General features: G+C 41.9%; 1 protein-coding gene across 1 annotated transcript in view; it reads left to right on the top strand.

Moving 5' to 3' along the window:
• Window positions 1-16,398, top strand: part of SNCA (synuclein alpha) — a 55,124-nt gene that overhangs the window by 21,652 nt on the left and 17,074 nt on the right. Inside the window, exons 3-4 of the mRNA XM_079991256.1 lie at window positions 2-43; window positions 1,331-1,476. Coding sequence (XP_079847382.1) covers window positions 2-43; window positions 1,331-1,476 — 188 coding nt within the window. The remainder of the gene's footprint in view (window position 1; window positions 44-1,330; window positions 1,477-16,398) is intronic.

The following is a 16,398-nucleotide window of genomic DNA, read 5'->3' as shown; positions in this document are numbered from 1 at the left end:
GGTTCGAAGACCAGGGACGGAGTTGTTCATGGGGTTACAACAGGTAAGCCCATCACTGCATCTCTGTTTCTAAATCCATGCTAAACCTCCCACCTATCCCTTCAAGAGACCTTTATTTCTGAGTAGGCTCTGATTCATGGAGGCAAGTAGGTGTGGGATAAAATCAAGCATGCTGGAAAGCACACAACTCAGTCTTGCTGGGGAACAAATGTGCCTGCAGCTATAACTTTAGCACAGGCAGAGAACCTTTTCTCTGCCAATGGCTGCATTTCGCCTGAAACAATCTCCCTGGCCTATTGGGATGAGGAAGAAATTCAATTCAGTTCATATTTAAAGGCGAGCCTACCTAACGGGCACTTTCCAAAACAATTCATGAACTGAAACACAACAATTCACACTTCTCTGCATTTTGCAATGCTCAGTAATGTATATTAAAAATGAACATGCTAGGATAAAGTATATCTAAAAGTGCACATTTTAGTGAAAATAAGATGTAAAGAATGTAGAGGAAAATTGCTTTGCAAAATTGTGTACATTAGGCAAAGTTGCATATGCATTTCTTAGCAGAAATTTGCACTAAAATGCTGATGAATTTTCAGGTGGACATAAAAAAGAAATCCTGCATTCTTCCCTGCCCACCCCCCTTAGTGCCCAACTCCATGCATGGGGAAATGTTAAGCGGGCTGGTAGCTGATCTTGTGTACTCTCACTTCTCCTGCCCCGCAAAGCACAAAGTCCCGGGACAATGATAGGAGGATTGCAAATCTTTGCCATCGAGAGAAGGCTAAAACATAACATGCATAACATATTTGCTCATGTATCCTCCCCCCCCCAAAGCAGTTATTTAAAAGAAATATGGTTGTATTCAATGGAGCACTAAGCGAAATGCTCCTTCACTGCAAGGATTTCTCCTTCTGCACAGGAACGTTTTCTTCCTTTTTCTGCCCCCCACGCACCCGCTAAGTCTAACATAAATCCCAAACCTGTTTGGAAATGTGATGAAATGCAAACCTGGAAAAATGAGAAACCAAGAGAAACCCAAAATTTATGGGTTCTCCTATCCACATGCAAAGTTACATGCTCTGTCACTGATTCTGCAACCCAAGGAAAGGTAGGGTTGTGTTCAGGCTAGCAGGTCTGGACTAGGGTCTCCCACAGTGTGTGGTGCTGGGGGAGAGTCCCACATGCCATGAATTCTTGTGGAGAAACCTTCCTGAAGAGAGACTCACGCAGAGCCAACTTGCTTTCATATGATGCCGAGAGCTGCAAGCAGGCCAAGTTTACCTCAAAACCGAAACCTGAGGGGATTTGCCTTTTGCCTTTTCCACAGTGGCAGAGAAAACTAAAGAGGGAGTGTCAAACGTGGGAGGAGCTGTAGTGACTGGCGTCACAGCTGTGGCTCAAAAGACAGTGGAAGGTGCCGGAAATATCGCCGCTGCCACTGGCTTTGTCAAGAAGGACCAGTTGGCGAAACAGGTTAGTTTACCTACTATAAAGTTGAGAGGGATGGATTTAATGCTGATATTTTTCTGTGGTATTTTTATGCCTTTTAAATGCAGAAGCGGGGGAACCTGTGGCCCTCCAGATGTCATTGGGCTACCGATCCCATAATACTTGACCACTGACAACACTGGCTGGGATGGATGGGATTTGGACTCCACAGCCCTGTTTTAAGATTGTCTACAACTTAAGTCCCCCCCCCCCGTCCCATTTTTCTTTACTACCTGTTTTTGTTGTTACGTCCAGGTAACTGCTGGACATATGATGGGATACCACTCTATTATGTGTCGCCCTGCCCCTCCCTTCAAAGAACTGTGTTAAGCATTACCTCACCCCACAGTATACTCTATCTGAGTCAGCACAATGTGCAGCGCTATGACAGCCAACAACGTGTTTGTTTGATATTTCACGCTTTTATATCTCACCCTTAAAGTAGATCAGGGCAACACACACGCTTCTTCTCTGTCCCTCTGCCCTAGTTTTATCTTCACATCGGTCTCTGTGAGACCAATATAGCGATTGGCTCACCCACACTCAGAGGTGAGTGTCGTTTCTGAGTGTGGATTTAAAACAAAGTGTGCTCAGTCTTAGACCCCATAAGCACTATATATTGGTTGTTGTTGTTGTTGTTGGCATCTGTCTGTCTTGAGACAATGGAGTGTGCCTCTGGGGCCAAAGTCAAACTGCTGGGGAATCGCAGAGCCTGCTGTGGCTGCAAAGACTGATAACTCGTGATGGCAGCCTCTCGCATTGTTTTTGCTGAGTTAACAGCACCAAAGTGGCCACCCCAGGGGTGCAAGCCGTGGCAGTGTGTCCTGGACTGCCCAGACCACAAGACCCTTTTCTCAGCCTTGCTGATGTGGTTCAAAGGAAAGCAGAGCAATACTTTTGACAGCAGCTTGGCAGAGAGAGGTGTACAATGCCCTTTCCAACGGTCTTAGCGACTTTACTCTGGATTTGTGTAGGGTTTACTCCTGGCCGTGTCCTGCTTTAAATAGGGTAGGCCATGCCCCCAGAGCCAGCCGATTGGCTGGCCACGGTGTGACACGGCTGGGAATCCCCCAATCGCGCGGAGCTGGGCTCCAGCCGCAGCACGCATGGTGGGGCCGTGAAGCCCACAACCCCACTTCCTCTGTAGGGCGGAAGTGGCTTTCTTCTCCTGAAGATGACCCACGAGGCATTTAAAGCAGGATTGTACCACTGTAAACAACCATGGCTTTTGCCAAACAATCCTAGTTGTCAAGGGTGCTGAAAGTTCCGAAGTTGGGAGACTTCCTGTTCCTCTCACAGAGCCACAGGGCTCAGACTTCACTGGGAAGAGAGATGGATTGTTAAGCTGCTCTGAGAATGTTAAACTCCATTTTCAGTTTCTTGTCTTCTATAAAAGCCTTGTTGTAAGTAACTTCTCTCCAGAGAAATTGTAGTGGCCTTTTTTTTTTTTTTTTGCAGTTCTTCTCCACTTTATTATTATTATTGATAAAGGAAACTCTGTTTTACTGTGCATTTGGTTTAAGCTCTTTTCTAATGCCATTTTCCAACATTTACAATGAACAAGCTACAAACCACTAGGAAACCTGGTGGATCGCGGTTAAGAAGAAAGCCACTCTCTGTATTTTATTATTACTTGTGCATCTTTCACACAAGTAATACTTGAAATTATGTTGGAATCAGGAAGGCCGTTTTTTTAATAAAAAAATGATATTTTATTAAATTTTAACAATAAAGAAATTGTAAAACAAACCATAGAGAAAACACAAGAAAAAATACAAAAATACGAGAATACAAAAAATACAAACAATTAACAGAAAAAGAAAAAATAACAGAAAAACAAAAATCCCTCTTTTTTATCTTCACCTCTTTGGTTAACTTATTTTCCTGACTTCCTCACACCTCCCTTTTTTGTATTCCACTTAAAAATTAATTCAGCAAATTCATTAACTTCAAACTTTCCTCTAACATCAGTCCATTCTTACATAATCTTTACCTTATTACTAGAACCCCTTCATTTCATTCCAATATCATCAACATTCAAAAATTTTACAGTGTTTCTGTAAGTAGATTTTAAATTTCCTCCAATCTTCTTCCACCAACTCTTCTCCCTGGTCTCGGATTCTGCCAGTCATTTCCGCCACTTCCATGTAGTCCATTACTTGCATCTGCCATTCTTCCAAGGTGGGTAGATCTTGTGTCTTCCAATGCTTTGCGATGAGTATTCTTGCTGCTGCTGTGGCGTACATAAAGAAAGTTCTATCCTTATTTGGCACCAGTTGGCCGACTATGCCCAGGAGAAAGGCCTCTGGTTTCTTCAGGAAAGTATATTTGAATACCTTTTTCATTTCATTATAGATCATCTCCCAGAAAGCCTTAATCCTTGGGCACGTCCACCAAAGGTGAAAGAATGTACCTTCAGTTTCTTTACATTTCCAACATTTATTATCGGGGAAATGATAGATTTTTGCAAGCTTGACTGGGGTTATGTACCACCTGTACATCATTTTCATAATATTCTCTGTTAGGGCATTACATGCCGTAAATTTAACCCCAGTGGTCCACAACTGCTCCCAGTCAGCAAACATAATATTATGTCCTATATCTTGTGCCCATTTTATCATAGCAGATTTTACCGTTTCTTCCTCAGTATTCCATTTCAACAGCAAATTATACATTCTTGATAATATCTTAGCATTGGGTTCTAACAGTTCAGTTTCTAATTTTGACTTTTCCACCTGAAAACCAATCTTTTTATCCAAATTGTAGGCCTCTCTTATTTGAAAATAATGTAACCAGTCTCGCACCTTATCTTTAAGCTTCTCATAACTCTGCAATTTCAGTTTGTCACCCTCCTGTTCCAAAATTTCCCAGTATTTTGGCCATTTGGCCTCCATATTAAGTTTTTTCAAAGCTTTTGCTTCCATAGGTGAAAGCCACCTTGGGGTTTTACTCTCCAGAAAGTCTTTATATTTTATCCAGACATTAAACAATGCTTTTCTGACAATATGATTTTTAAAAGCCCTATGCACTTTAACCTTGCTGTATCATAAATACGCATGCCACCCAAATGCATTATCGTATCCTTCTAAGTCCAAAATGTCTGTGTTCTCAAGAAGCAGCCATTCTTTCAAACAGCAGAAAGCTGCTGATTCATAGTATAATTTAAGGTCTGGCAGGGCAAATCCCCCGCTTTCTTTAGCATCAGTAAGTATCTTGAATTTTATTCTGGGCTTCTTTCCCTGCCAGACAAATCTAGAAATATCTCTTGGCCACCTCTTGAAACAATCCATCTTGTCTATAATTTGCAATGATTGGAATAAGAACAACATTCTTGGCAATACATTCATCTTTATAACAGCAATTCGACCAAGCAAGGAAAGCTTCAGGCTTGACCATATTTCTAGATCTTTTTTCACTTCTGACCAGCATTTCTCATAGTTGTCTTTAAACAAATTCACATTCTTAGCAGTCATATTCACCCCCAGGTATTTTACTTTCTTTACTAATGTTAAACCTGTCTCCTTCTGAAACCACTCTCTCTCAGTCGGCGTCAATTTTTTCTCCAAAACCTTGGTTTTTAACTTGTTCAGTTTAAAACCTGCCACTTGACCAAATTCCTGGATTAATTCTAGAGCCCTCTTAGTGCTAGATACTGGCTCCTGTAATGTCAACACTAGGTCATCTGCAAAAGCTTTAAGTTTATATTGTTTAACTCTGACCTGGATACCTTGAATCAAGTGATCCCTTCTAATCATATTTAGCAAAACCTCCAGGACCGAAATAAAGAGCAGTGGGGAAATTGGGCAGCCTTGTCGTGTCCCTTTCTCAATTTTAAATTCTTCTGTCACCACATTGTTGACTATCAATTTAGCCTTTTGTTCAGAATAAATCGCACCTATACCGTTTTCAAAGTTTTGTCCAACCCCCATCCCCTTAAGATTTTTCTTCATAAAACTCCAAGAAATGTTGTCAAAGGCTTTCTCCGCATCTACAAATATCAAAACTGCTTTTGTGTTAATATTCTCTTGTAACTTTTCCAAAATATTAATTACATTCCTCATGTTATCAGATAGATGTCTACCAGGAAGAAAGCCAGCTTGGTCTTTATTATCACCTCTGCTAGTACTTTTTTCAATTTTGTAATCCACATTCAGCAGGGATATGGGGCGGTAGTTCTTGAGTTGTGTCTTTTCAGATTCAGTGTGATATAAGCTTCTTTCCACGACTCTGGCGCTTTTTCCCCCTCCATAATTTCGTTGCAAACCTCCTTTAGCGGTTGAATTAAATAGTCTTTCAAAGTTCTGTAGTACTTGGAGGTTAGCCCGTCAGGCCCTGGGGATTTGCCCAATTACATGTTCTGAATGGCACCTTCCACCTCTTGTTCGGATATTTTATAATTCAACAGTGATTTGTTTTCTTGGGAAATTTTTTGTAATCCATTAGTTTTCAAAAACTGATCAATTTTAAACTCAAACTGTGGCCCTTGTGTATAAAATTGTTTAAAATATCCCTGGAAGCAACTTCTAATCTCCTGTGGGTTCTGTATATTCTTTCCATCCACTTCAAGGTTGGTAACGGTGTTTAACTTTTGTCTCTTCTTCAACTGCCACGCTAACAGCTTCCCACATTTATTGGCTGATTCAAAAGTCTTTTGTCTCATCTGTTTAATTTTCCATTCTATATCCTGATTTATCATTTTCATATATTGTACTTGATGTAACTTAATTTCTCTCAGGATCTCTTGCGACTTTGGTTTAGCTCTAAGCTTCTTCTCTCCTTCTCTTATTTTCTCCAAAATCTTTTCTTTTTTCTCATCTTGGATTCTCCTTTTTATTGCATTCTGCTGAATCAGGAACCCTCTCATTACGGCTTTAGTTGCGTCCCAGATTACTCTTTTTTCCACAGAAGTCTTCAAATTTATCTCAAAATAGTCTTTCATAATTTTTTGGGCCTTCTTAGTAATTTCTAGATCTCTAAACAAGGTGTCATTCATCCTCCATCTGAAGGAGCCAGTCGATGTTAGTTTCATTTCCATTTTCACAGGGTTATGGTCGGAGCAAGTTTTTGGGCAAATTTCCACTTTTCGAATCTTGGGAGCCATTCCTCTGGTTATCCAGATTTGGTCAATTCTTGTCCAGGTCTTTTTGGCTTCAGAAAAGAAAGTCCCCTCTCGACCTAGGGGGTTCTTAGTTCTCCAAGTGTCAATTAAGTCCATATTGTCTGTCATTTCAAAAAAAGTTTTCGGTAGTCTTCCATCTTTTGTTACTATTTGTCTTTCTGACTTATCCATATTTGTCGATACTACTCCATTCATATCTCCCAACAAAATCATATTACAGTCCATAAAGTCCAACAATGTCTCATGCAGTTTCTCAAAAAATTCCGATTTCCCCTCATTTGGTGCATATACGCCTACTATCAGGAGTCTCTCACCTTGGAATTGTATTTCAATTGCCACAAATCAGAAAGCCCCCCCCCCTCTTTTTTTAGCTTGGAAATCAGAGAAAGTTTTTATGGCAGAACTTTCTCTGATTTCCAAGCTAAAAAAAAAAAAGGAAGGCCGTTTTTATTCATTCTATGCACATGGCTCTCAGAAAACATACTCATGTTGGTATAGCAAAGAAATAGGAAGACAACAGTGTGTGTTTGTGAATTGCTCCCTCATTTTGGCCTCACTCTCGTGGTCAACCTTCACTGGGGCTCCCTGTAGGATGGGCTCCCTCAATTAAAAGGAAAAGGGAACATTTTAAAAAATTCCCTCTACTTAGAAAACGTGGGTTTCTCCCCGACTTTCCAGTATGTCTTCAGCAAAGAAGTTTGCATGACTATTGATCAAAATTAGCCCTTTTAAGGCAGGTTTTGGGACAGCTAAATTAATTGTGCTACTATATCGTTTTTGGCTCTTCTGATCTGATCTTCTCCTGGCTATTTTGTTGTTGTCGTTTTTGACTGTGATTTATTGTATTTAGATTCTGCAACTGTGAGCCATTCTGAAGGTTATTGGGTTTAAGCCAAATCTTTAAACAAGCTGACGTGGTAATAAAGAAAATTGGGCTGAAAATTGTGTTTGCAATATGAAGACATTGAACAGCAACATTCCAAACTATTGGCAACTTGGAAATCAGAGTTCTTTTCAACATCTGGCAGCTGCATCCCACAAGTTGGTGGGTGGATGGTTTCTGGATTTTGTTGCTGGAAAGGGTGCAGAACTTTTAGAAAGTTCTGTCATAAAAGTATGGCAAACTACTGAGTTCTCGAGAGATCTTCATCGAGCAAGTATTAACATAAGTGGGGAATGTGCAAGCAGAAGAAAAAAATTAAAAATGCAAAGAATTAGGTTAATACAGTAGCCATGAGGGCACTTCGTAGACACAAACAATGTTTGAGAGACAGAGCTGTAGTCTGTGGGAAGTTCCCACTCAGGGCTTGCTCCTGTTCTGAAATGGCAAGATGGCTTCAAATCATTATTGTCTCTTATTCCTCCCACCCCCTCATCAGCAATATGAGAATTGTAATACCGCTCAGCCTTGCGGGGGTGTTTGAATAATTATGTGCTTAGATACAATATATCTGTATATTACCTCCAACATCTATATGTAGACAAGAAAAGTACAAACTGGGGAGTCAGGAAAGGTAGAGAAGGTATGTTGCTTTAGTCCCATCACTGATAAAATCAATCTTAAATGCAAATGATTCCCCCTCGAAACATTGATTCATTATCATTTAAAGCACAACTTATTTAAGGATTATACCTGTTGTTGTTTAGTCGTTTAGTCGTGTCCGACTCTTCGTGACCCCATGGACCAGAGAACGCCAGGCACTCCTGTCCTCCACTGCCCCCTGCAGCTTGATCAGACTCATGCTGGTAACCTCAAAAACACTATCCAACCATCTCGTCCTCTGTCACCCCCTTCTCCTTGTGCCCTCCATCTTTCCCAACATCAGGGTCTTCTCCAGGGAGTCTTCTCTTCTCATGAGGTGGCCAAAGTACTGGAGCCTCAGCTTCACAATCTGTCCTTCCAGTGAGCACTCAGGGCTGATTTCCTTCAGAATGGAGAGGTTTGATCTTCTTGCAGTCCATGGGACTCTCAAGAGTCTCCTCCAGCACCATAATTCAAAAGCATCAATTCTTCGGCGATCAGCCTTCTTTATGGTCCAGCTCTCACTTCCATACATCACTACTGGGAAAACCATAGCTTTAACTATACGGACCTTTGTTGGCAAGGTGATGTCTCTACTTCTCAAGATGCTGTCTAGGCCTGTCATTGCCCTTCTCCCAAGAAGCAGGCGTCTTTTAATTTCGTGGCTGCTGTCACCATCTGCAGTGATCATGGAGCCCAAGAAAGTAAAATCTCTCACTGCCTCCATTTCTTCCCCTTCTATTATACCTATCTTCCATTAAATTATACCTATCTTCCATTAAATACTTGTTCAACCCACGTCGGGATGAATTCACGAGGTGAGTCAACAATGCAAGATAAATGCATCCGCCTCTAACAGCTTTTGCACTCACATGTCACAATAGCTTAATTATTTGGTCATCTGCTAGATCCCAGTGGACAGTATTTTCATTGTCCAGAGCTCTCAAGGCATAATTTTAAAAGAGATCAGATCAGCTTCTAATATATACACAGAATGTCTGACTTAGTGGGAAGAGGTGAAAGGAGTTGAAAAAGCACGAGAAGGATTTATTATAGAGTTAGAGAAGGATTATTTCCAGACTTCGAGAAGATTTTGTTCGTCTTCCACACCCCACTGCAAACAGCTTTAAAAGGGCAGTCCCTGGAAAGGTGATTCAGCTGTGAGACACTTGTCCTGACATTCAATAGATGGAAGTAGAAGGATGATGATGATGATTGCCATACCCAGTAATACTTCAAAGTGCTAGGTTTACAATTGTGTTGTGTTCTTCAGCTTGATCAGTGGTTGTATAACTTCTCTCTCAGAGTCTATTTAGTCCCCAGGCATAGCTGCTGGCACATTAGGCTGCAAGAGGATCCTGGGCCCTTTCATGCGATATTCCTGTTTCCACAGAAGGCTGGCAAATAAAAATAAGCCCCACGCTCCATCCTAGAAGCAGGAACAGCCTTTCAGTTTTGTATTATCCGCAGGTGGGGAAGTGGATCTGACCGACTGGCCGGATTCCACCCTCGCCAGGCCTGACAGGTCGGCAGGGTCACTCACCTGGCAGATGCTTGGCATCATTCTGTCTGGTGACCTGTCTGCCTTTGCCCATTGCAATCCAGCATTTCTCAACCACCAGCACTTTCAAAGTCAGCACCTTTGCAAGTGTCTATGGGGAAATAAGTGGGGAATACCAATTAATCCTGAAGTCCCATGTGTGGAGGGAAACCACAAAAGAAAATGGAAAATGGCTGCCTGAATTCAAAAAGTACAGGGCTTGACTCACTCTCTAGAGATTTCCACCAAAGGACTGTGACCCTGCATCTAGCGAATCTGCTCATGCACCCTTTCACGGCGCATGCTTTGATAGAGGTTGGGTTCTGCTGGAGAAAGGAAGAACCTGCTTCCTGATTCAGAACCACAGCGGGCTCAGCCCTCAAGCTATTAGCATTTTCAAAATGGCAGCCCACAAGCTGAACCATGGAGAAGCAGAGAGGTCATATCTACTTCAAAGTGGATGGCTCCCCCCACCGAAGAATCCTGGGAACTGTAATTTAGCCCTTACTGGGCTACAACTCCCATCACGTTTAACAAACTACAGCTCCCAAGATACTTTGGGGGAAACTATGTGCTTTGTATGTATGGTGTGGATGTGACCAGAGTACAGTAACCCTAAAGAGCTGGGCTGCCCATAAACCAAGGCCTGGAGAGACACCCTTTCTTTAAGCTGCGTACAGCATGTTATTCAGTAAATTAGCATATATTTTTAGGGCATGTTGTGTGAAGAGCATTCACAGGATTGAATGCATATTTAGCACTTTTTCTTTCCACCTCCTACACAAGCTATGAGACGAGCTTTCTGAGTTGCTGGAGTTCTCTGCAAAGATGGGGGGTGTGCTTAATTTTTCAGGCACGTGACTTGCTCTCTGAGATCGAGTGAGAACTGATGGTGAACTGCAGAGAGAATTCTAAACGAGGGGAGGATGACCTACACTGCAGTAAAGACCATGAGAGTCGGATCAGGGGAGAGGGCAGCAGGGAAGTCAAAAGAATAGTGCCCTCTCGTTTTCAGGTCACACATTACTTGGGAAAACTATTATGTGTTTATTTATTTTTTAAAAAATATATGTAGCACATGATCCATAAAACAACTGTCATTTTTTACAATTTGCTATCTAGTATATTAAGATTGAGAAGTTTTCCACAGCTATGTTCTGTGGGTTCTCGCTTTGACATTTCCCAGTCTACTTCCATGGGGAATTGTGTGCTTTGTGTTACAAGAGGACCTGTCAACACACACCTTGCAGGCCCACATGTTTGAAGCTTGTAATTTCATTTCAGCGGGGCTCTTTGAGGCTTAAAGTCATTGGGAGATGGTAAGAGCAGCCTGGCAACGATATTCTGGAGTCTCTTCGGAGAGTGTTTTATTTCCTGCACAGAAGAATAGTTGACGCAACTGTGTTGTCCATGGCTGACTTCCAATTTTCCATGTTCAGACCATTAGCAGTTGCTGCGTTGCAATATCTTGTTTGCTATCATCTCTCCCTACTCCTTCAGACTCCAAACATAATTCAGACAAGGACAGGCGAATTGTATTAAGCTGTTTTGGGTCGCCTTAGGCTTTCCAGTTTCTTCAACACTGTGGCAGACATGTCTTTAGGTGTAGTCCTAGAAATATCTTTTCAAAATGTCTCTCATATCTGGGTTGTCTCTTTTCTTCCTCCCTCCCTCTTTTCTTTGATATTGGCTACTGTTTTGTTAAATGGTTGGGCTGGATCCATCATAGAAAATGCCATTTGCCGCGAAACAAAGCCCATGAAGTAGACTCAGGAGAATGGGATTACCAAAACAAGGCAAAGTCAGGAAGTCAATTTTCATAATGTGAGGTTGTATAGTGTCATTTTGGAAGTATTTTTATCTTGGCGTCAAATGCCATTAAAATGTGCATTTTATTGTACGATTAGCTAGGCGTGTGTGTTTAAAATTCATGTAAAAAGTATTATTCATGCCCGTTTTTAAGCTACCTACTATTAGTAATGTTAAATATATATGGCTAGAGCAGTGACAGGGAACTTGTGCCCCACTTATATATTGTTGGACTACACCTCCCATCATTCCTGGCCATTGATCATGCATGCTGTGGCTGATGGGAAGAGGAGTCCAACAAAATCTGGAGGACCATAGTTAAGTGGCCAAGTCTGTCTTTCTAATAGTCACTCCTGAGGGTCAAGTTACACTTAAGGGGGCATTTTTCAAAGGCTAAGTGTTGCATGTGGGGTAATTTTTGTTGGAATCAAAGCTCTCCTTCCCTATATGATTTGATCCTGATGTGGTCCTGCACACTATGCATTTAATGTAATGTGTAGTTTGACCCTGAGTCAGAGCTGATTCAATGCTGTTACAAAGAAAAGGGAAAAGAAAAATCAAGAATCACCGAAACTTCCTCTTTTTTAGTTTCCACAGAGAATAGAAGACACCGATTTATAGGAATTTAAGGTCACTTTCTGTGGAAATGTGCTGTGCTGTGTTTTCCAGTATTTTCCACAATGATTTCACACGGACTTCATGTTCAAATGATGAGGTTTTAATTTTATTTTAAAAGCTATGGCGGCAATTTTCTAGCATGGGAAAGATATTCCTTCCTTGTGAGAAATTTTGTGCTTCTCTGTGGCACAAAGGTTGGTTGATGAATGAAAATGTCTTAATATAAATTGAAAAAGTGCATAGTATGAGGGCTAGGATTCAAAGGACCAGGTATGTGTTTTCACACATCCAAGAGGGATTTGGAGTGGTTCAGATTTGGGGAACCTGTGTCCTTCCGGATGTTGTTTGACTCCAGTTCCCATCCTTCCCAGCCCCTATGATCAGAATGACAGGAACTGGAGTGCAGTACAATCTAGAGAGACACAGGATCTGCATTCCTGCAGCAGACAATGATTATCATCTGGTGCCCCAGATGTTGTGGAAGGTGTTGACTCATCCTAGAACCTGCTTGGAAGTTTTGGGTTGTTTTGGTATATAAATGTGAGGTGATGTGAGTTGTACAGCCTCTGGAGGACATGGTATTGACTACACTTGCTAGACAATTCTGAGGTAGGTGGTCCAGTGGTCTGACAATGGTATAAGACAGCTTTCTGTGTAACTGAGGAATACACCCCACTAGGAGTAGTTGCAGTATAATAATTAGAGTGCCTGGCTGTGACCAAGGAGATTCGGGTTCTAATCTTCATTTAGTCATGGAACTCACTGGATGATCTTGGACCTGTCACTCTTTCTCAGCTTGCCACTCAGAAGGTTGGCAGTTCGAATCCTGTGATGGAGTGAGCTCCCGTTGCTCTAACCCAGCTCCTGCCAACCTAGCAGTTCAAAAGCACGCCAGTGCAAGTAGATAAATAGGTACCACTGTGGTGGGAAGGTAAATGGCGTTTCCATGCACTCTGGTTTTCATTACAGTGTTCTGTTGTGCCAGAAGCAGTTTAGTTCTGACCCGGAAAGCTATCTGTGGACAAACGCCCTCAGCCTGAAAGCGAGATGCGCACAGCAACCCCATAGTCGTGTTTGACTGGACTTAACCTTCCAGAGGTCCTTTATCTTTACCTTTACCCTCATGAAGTAAGCTCCTACCTTCAATCTCTAGTGTCTGCATTTAAAAGGATCTCATGGAGAAGTTATGGCAAAGACCTTGGTGATCAATCTCCATTCAGGGTATGAAGTGAACCAGATAGACTTTGCATACTTTCTGTTCCAAAAGTTGCTGGGAACTGCAGGAAGGGAGAGTGCTCTTGCATTCAAGTTCTCCTCAGGGTCAGCACAGTTGATTGGACCAGATGGGCCATTGGCCTGACCCAGCAAAGCTCTTCTTGTATTCTCAAAAAGCACCATGTTTTCTGAAAAATAAGGTCTCCCCCGCCATTGGGTTATTAAACCACTAATTCACCAGACGCCGCCAGAATGAAACAAGACATCAGTGAATGAATAAAGTCCTACATCTTTCGCAGCTGAATGCCGCAAATAGCCAATATTTTCCCCCTTACAAAATTACACAACAAAAAAGTAACAAAAGGCCACTGGAGGGTTCATTTCAAATGCCCTCTTTGTCCATTCAGGACATGTTGCTCTGTTCCTGTTGCAAAGGAATGTCCAGTGTTCTGAATGCTGCATTGTACAGTTTATTACCAAGACTTCATTTCATATCTAGTATATTAAGGCATAGCATCTTGGCCAATGAACTGAGCGCTGGCCCTGCAATATCTGGGAGGAGAAAGTGTAGCTGCCAGATCAGTGGAAACACTGAGGAAATGGAACCAAAGCATTTCTTTTATTTGGTTCACTATCAGAAAACTGGTTTTAAGAAAAAGGTTGTCAAGTAAAGCAAATGCAATTCACTTTTCTTAAACCCCACACAAGTTAATTTCACACAGCCTTCTTTTTTATCCAGGTGTCCCACTGAAAGAGATAATAGCAGGTTGCACAGAGACCTAAACAACTTGATACACTCTTCCTACTAAGTGACTAACCCAGATAAGTAATTATTGGGCGTTGTGTGCTATAAAGACCACTTCTCTCTCTGAAAAGCCTGCTGAGAGAATGAGAGGAGGGAAGGGGTGAGCAATGAGGAGCAAGGCCAGGACAGCTGCAGCCCATGACTAAGGGCCACGTCTTGCGTGACGTGGAAGGGACAGGCCACATCTGATCCATACATTTAAAGCACTGTTACATCACTCTGGGCTTCCCCCCAAAGAATCCCTGGAGCTGTTATTTCTTAAGGGTGATGAGAGGCTGCAATCCCCACAGTAGCTTAACAGTTCTTCTTCCCAGGGAACTTTAATATATATATATGAATGCGTTTTGGATGCCCTCCCCCCCCCTTGTTTTGTTTTTATGCTGGTTTTCAAGTATGTGGTATTTATTTATTGCTGTGAGCAGCTTTGAGTGGCTTTTGTTTCTTTTTTTAAAAAAGCAACTAATAAATATAGTTGTAACTCAGAAGTCAAACAGAATCTGTTCTGGAAGTCCATTCGACTTCCAAAACTTTCGGAAGCCGCAAAAGTTGCATCGGACGTCCGGGTTCCAAAGGACGTTTGCAAACCAGAACACTCACTTCCAGGTTTGCAGCGTTCAGGAGCCAAAACGTTCAACTCGCAAGGAGTTTGGAATCTAAGGTACAACTGTACTAAATAAAAATAAATATTACATGTTTTAAAGCAGATGCTGCATGGTAACTGATCAGGGGTGGCACAGCGGTGGATTTCGTCCAGTGGTAGGGAGCTGGTTTGATTATAATTAAGGTCTGGTTCCACTTCTGGGATTGTACGCACTTTGCTGCACCAGCAAGCAACAAATTAGCTAAAGGTCAGCCTTTAAGAATGGATAGGGCATCCTAGGGGTCAACCAGCTCATTCTCTAAGCCAGATTTGTTAAGTATAATTACCTACCGATTGTTTTCTAGTTACAGGTAGGTAGCCGTGTTGGTCTGCCACAGTCGAAACAAAATTTAAAAAATCCTTCTAGTAGCACCTCAGATACATGTGTATCTGAAGAACTGTGCATGCACATGAAAGCTCATACCAATAACTAACTTAGTTGGTCTCTAAGGTGCTTCTGGAAGGAAAAAATTTTCAATTGTTTTCTGTTACTCTAAACTGTCGTCATCTTAGATCAGGTGACCAAGGTACTGAGTTGCAAATTCGCCATCTTGAAAAGGTGGTGGCAGTTAGTTCTTTCTCTGAATGCCACAAGGAACAGAAGATGTAAATGAAGCTCTTGAGGAAAACAGCTCCAGGGAAATGGATGCTCTTAAAGAGAGAGGAAACTTTGCTTATAGGTCTGCTGAGCCTGTGCTGCACAGCACAAGACATTCTAAGGATATCTTGGCTGTGTCTTTGATGCTTATGTTTTGTTTTGAAGAGTTCTGTCAGTAAAAAAATTGAATAATATTTTTGTGGGCATGGACAAAGATTTCTTCCAACAGGAGTCAGTGCTTCCAGTCACTTCGAACAACACAATGTGTGGCTCAGTTATGGAAATGCTCCTGTCTTTTGCTTCCCTAAATCCATTCTTCTGTCTTTCAGAAATTGCTCTTAAATGCCAAATGTTTTCCCGATTCCTCACTCTGTTTCCCCCCATGTAGGAAGAGATGAGTATGGCAATCAAAAGCAGTAAATCTAGCTTCCCACAAGCCATTATTCAGATGCTTCCTTTCATTGCAGGGTATAAATTGGATTAGTAATGATAGTTTGGGGAAACTTTGTACTTGTTCCTCTTGCTTTTATGCAGCAGGAGACCTGAAGCCAAAATCTCTCCTTCTGATGCCTACATTTATTATACTTCTCTTTTACACTTATGATCTCCACCAGATACTGTACTTCCTGCAATGCACAGCTGAACATCTGCTGCCCTTATGTGACACCCAGAATCAGCTGCCTGGTGTGGCCTCCTCCCTTTGCCCAACAGTAGGATCAGCTCCAGCTAGAAGCCTGGTCCTGGGATCCTCTCATCTCTCTGTCTCTCTTAACAGCAATGCCAGAAGTGTGATAATTTAGGTCAGGACTAGGGCACAGATGGAGTGTTTAACACTTTGCCTCTGTGTCATTTCCCTGTTGACTTCCCCCACAAAACTGTTTGTAGGAAATAGCAGTGTTGGAGGTCAATAGCACATGGAAGGAAGAAGCTTTCATTGGGAAAACAGAAAACAGAAAGGGCCCTACTATCACAACTGTATGTTCCAATCTAGATCCTGTTCACAAAGCACAACCACATCAGCTGGGGCTGATAGGAATGTAG

Source organism: Podarcis cretensis, assembly GCF_951804945.1.
Source record: "Podarcis cretensis genome assembly, chromosome: 9".
Taxonomy (NCBI): Eukaryota; Metazoa; Chordata; class Lepidosauria; order Squamata; family Lacertidae; genus Podarcis; species Podarcis cretensis.
This window is presented reverse-complemented; position numbering and strand designations above follow the sequence as displayed.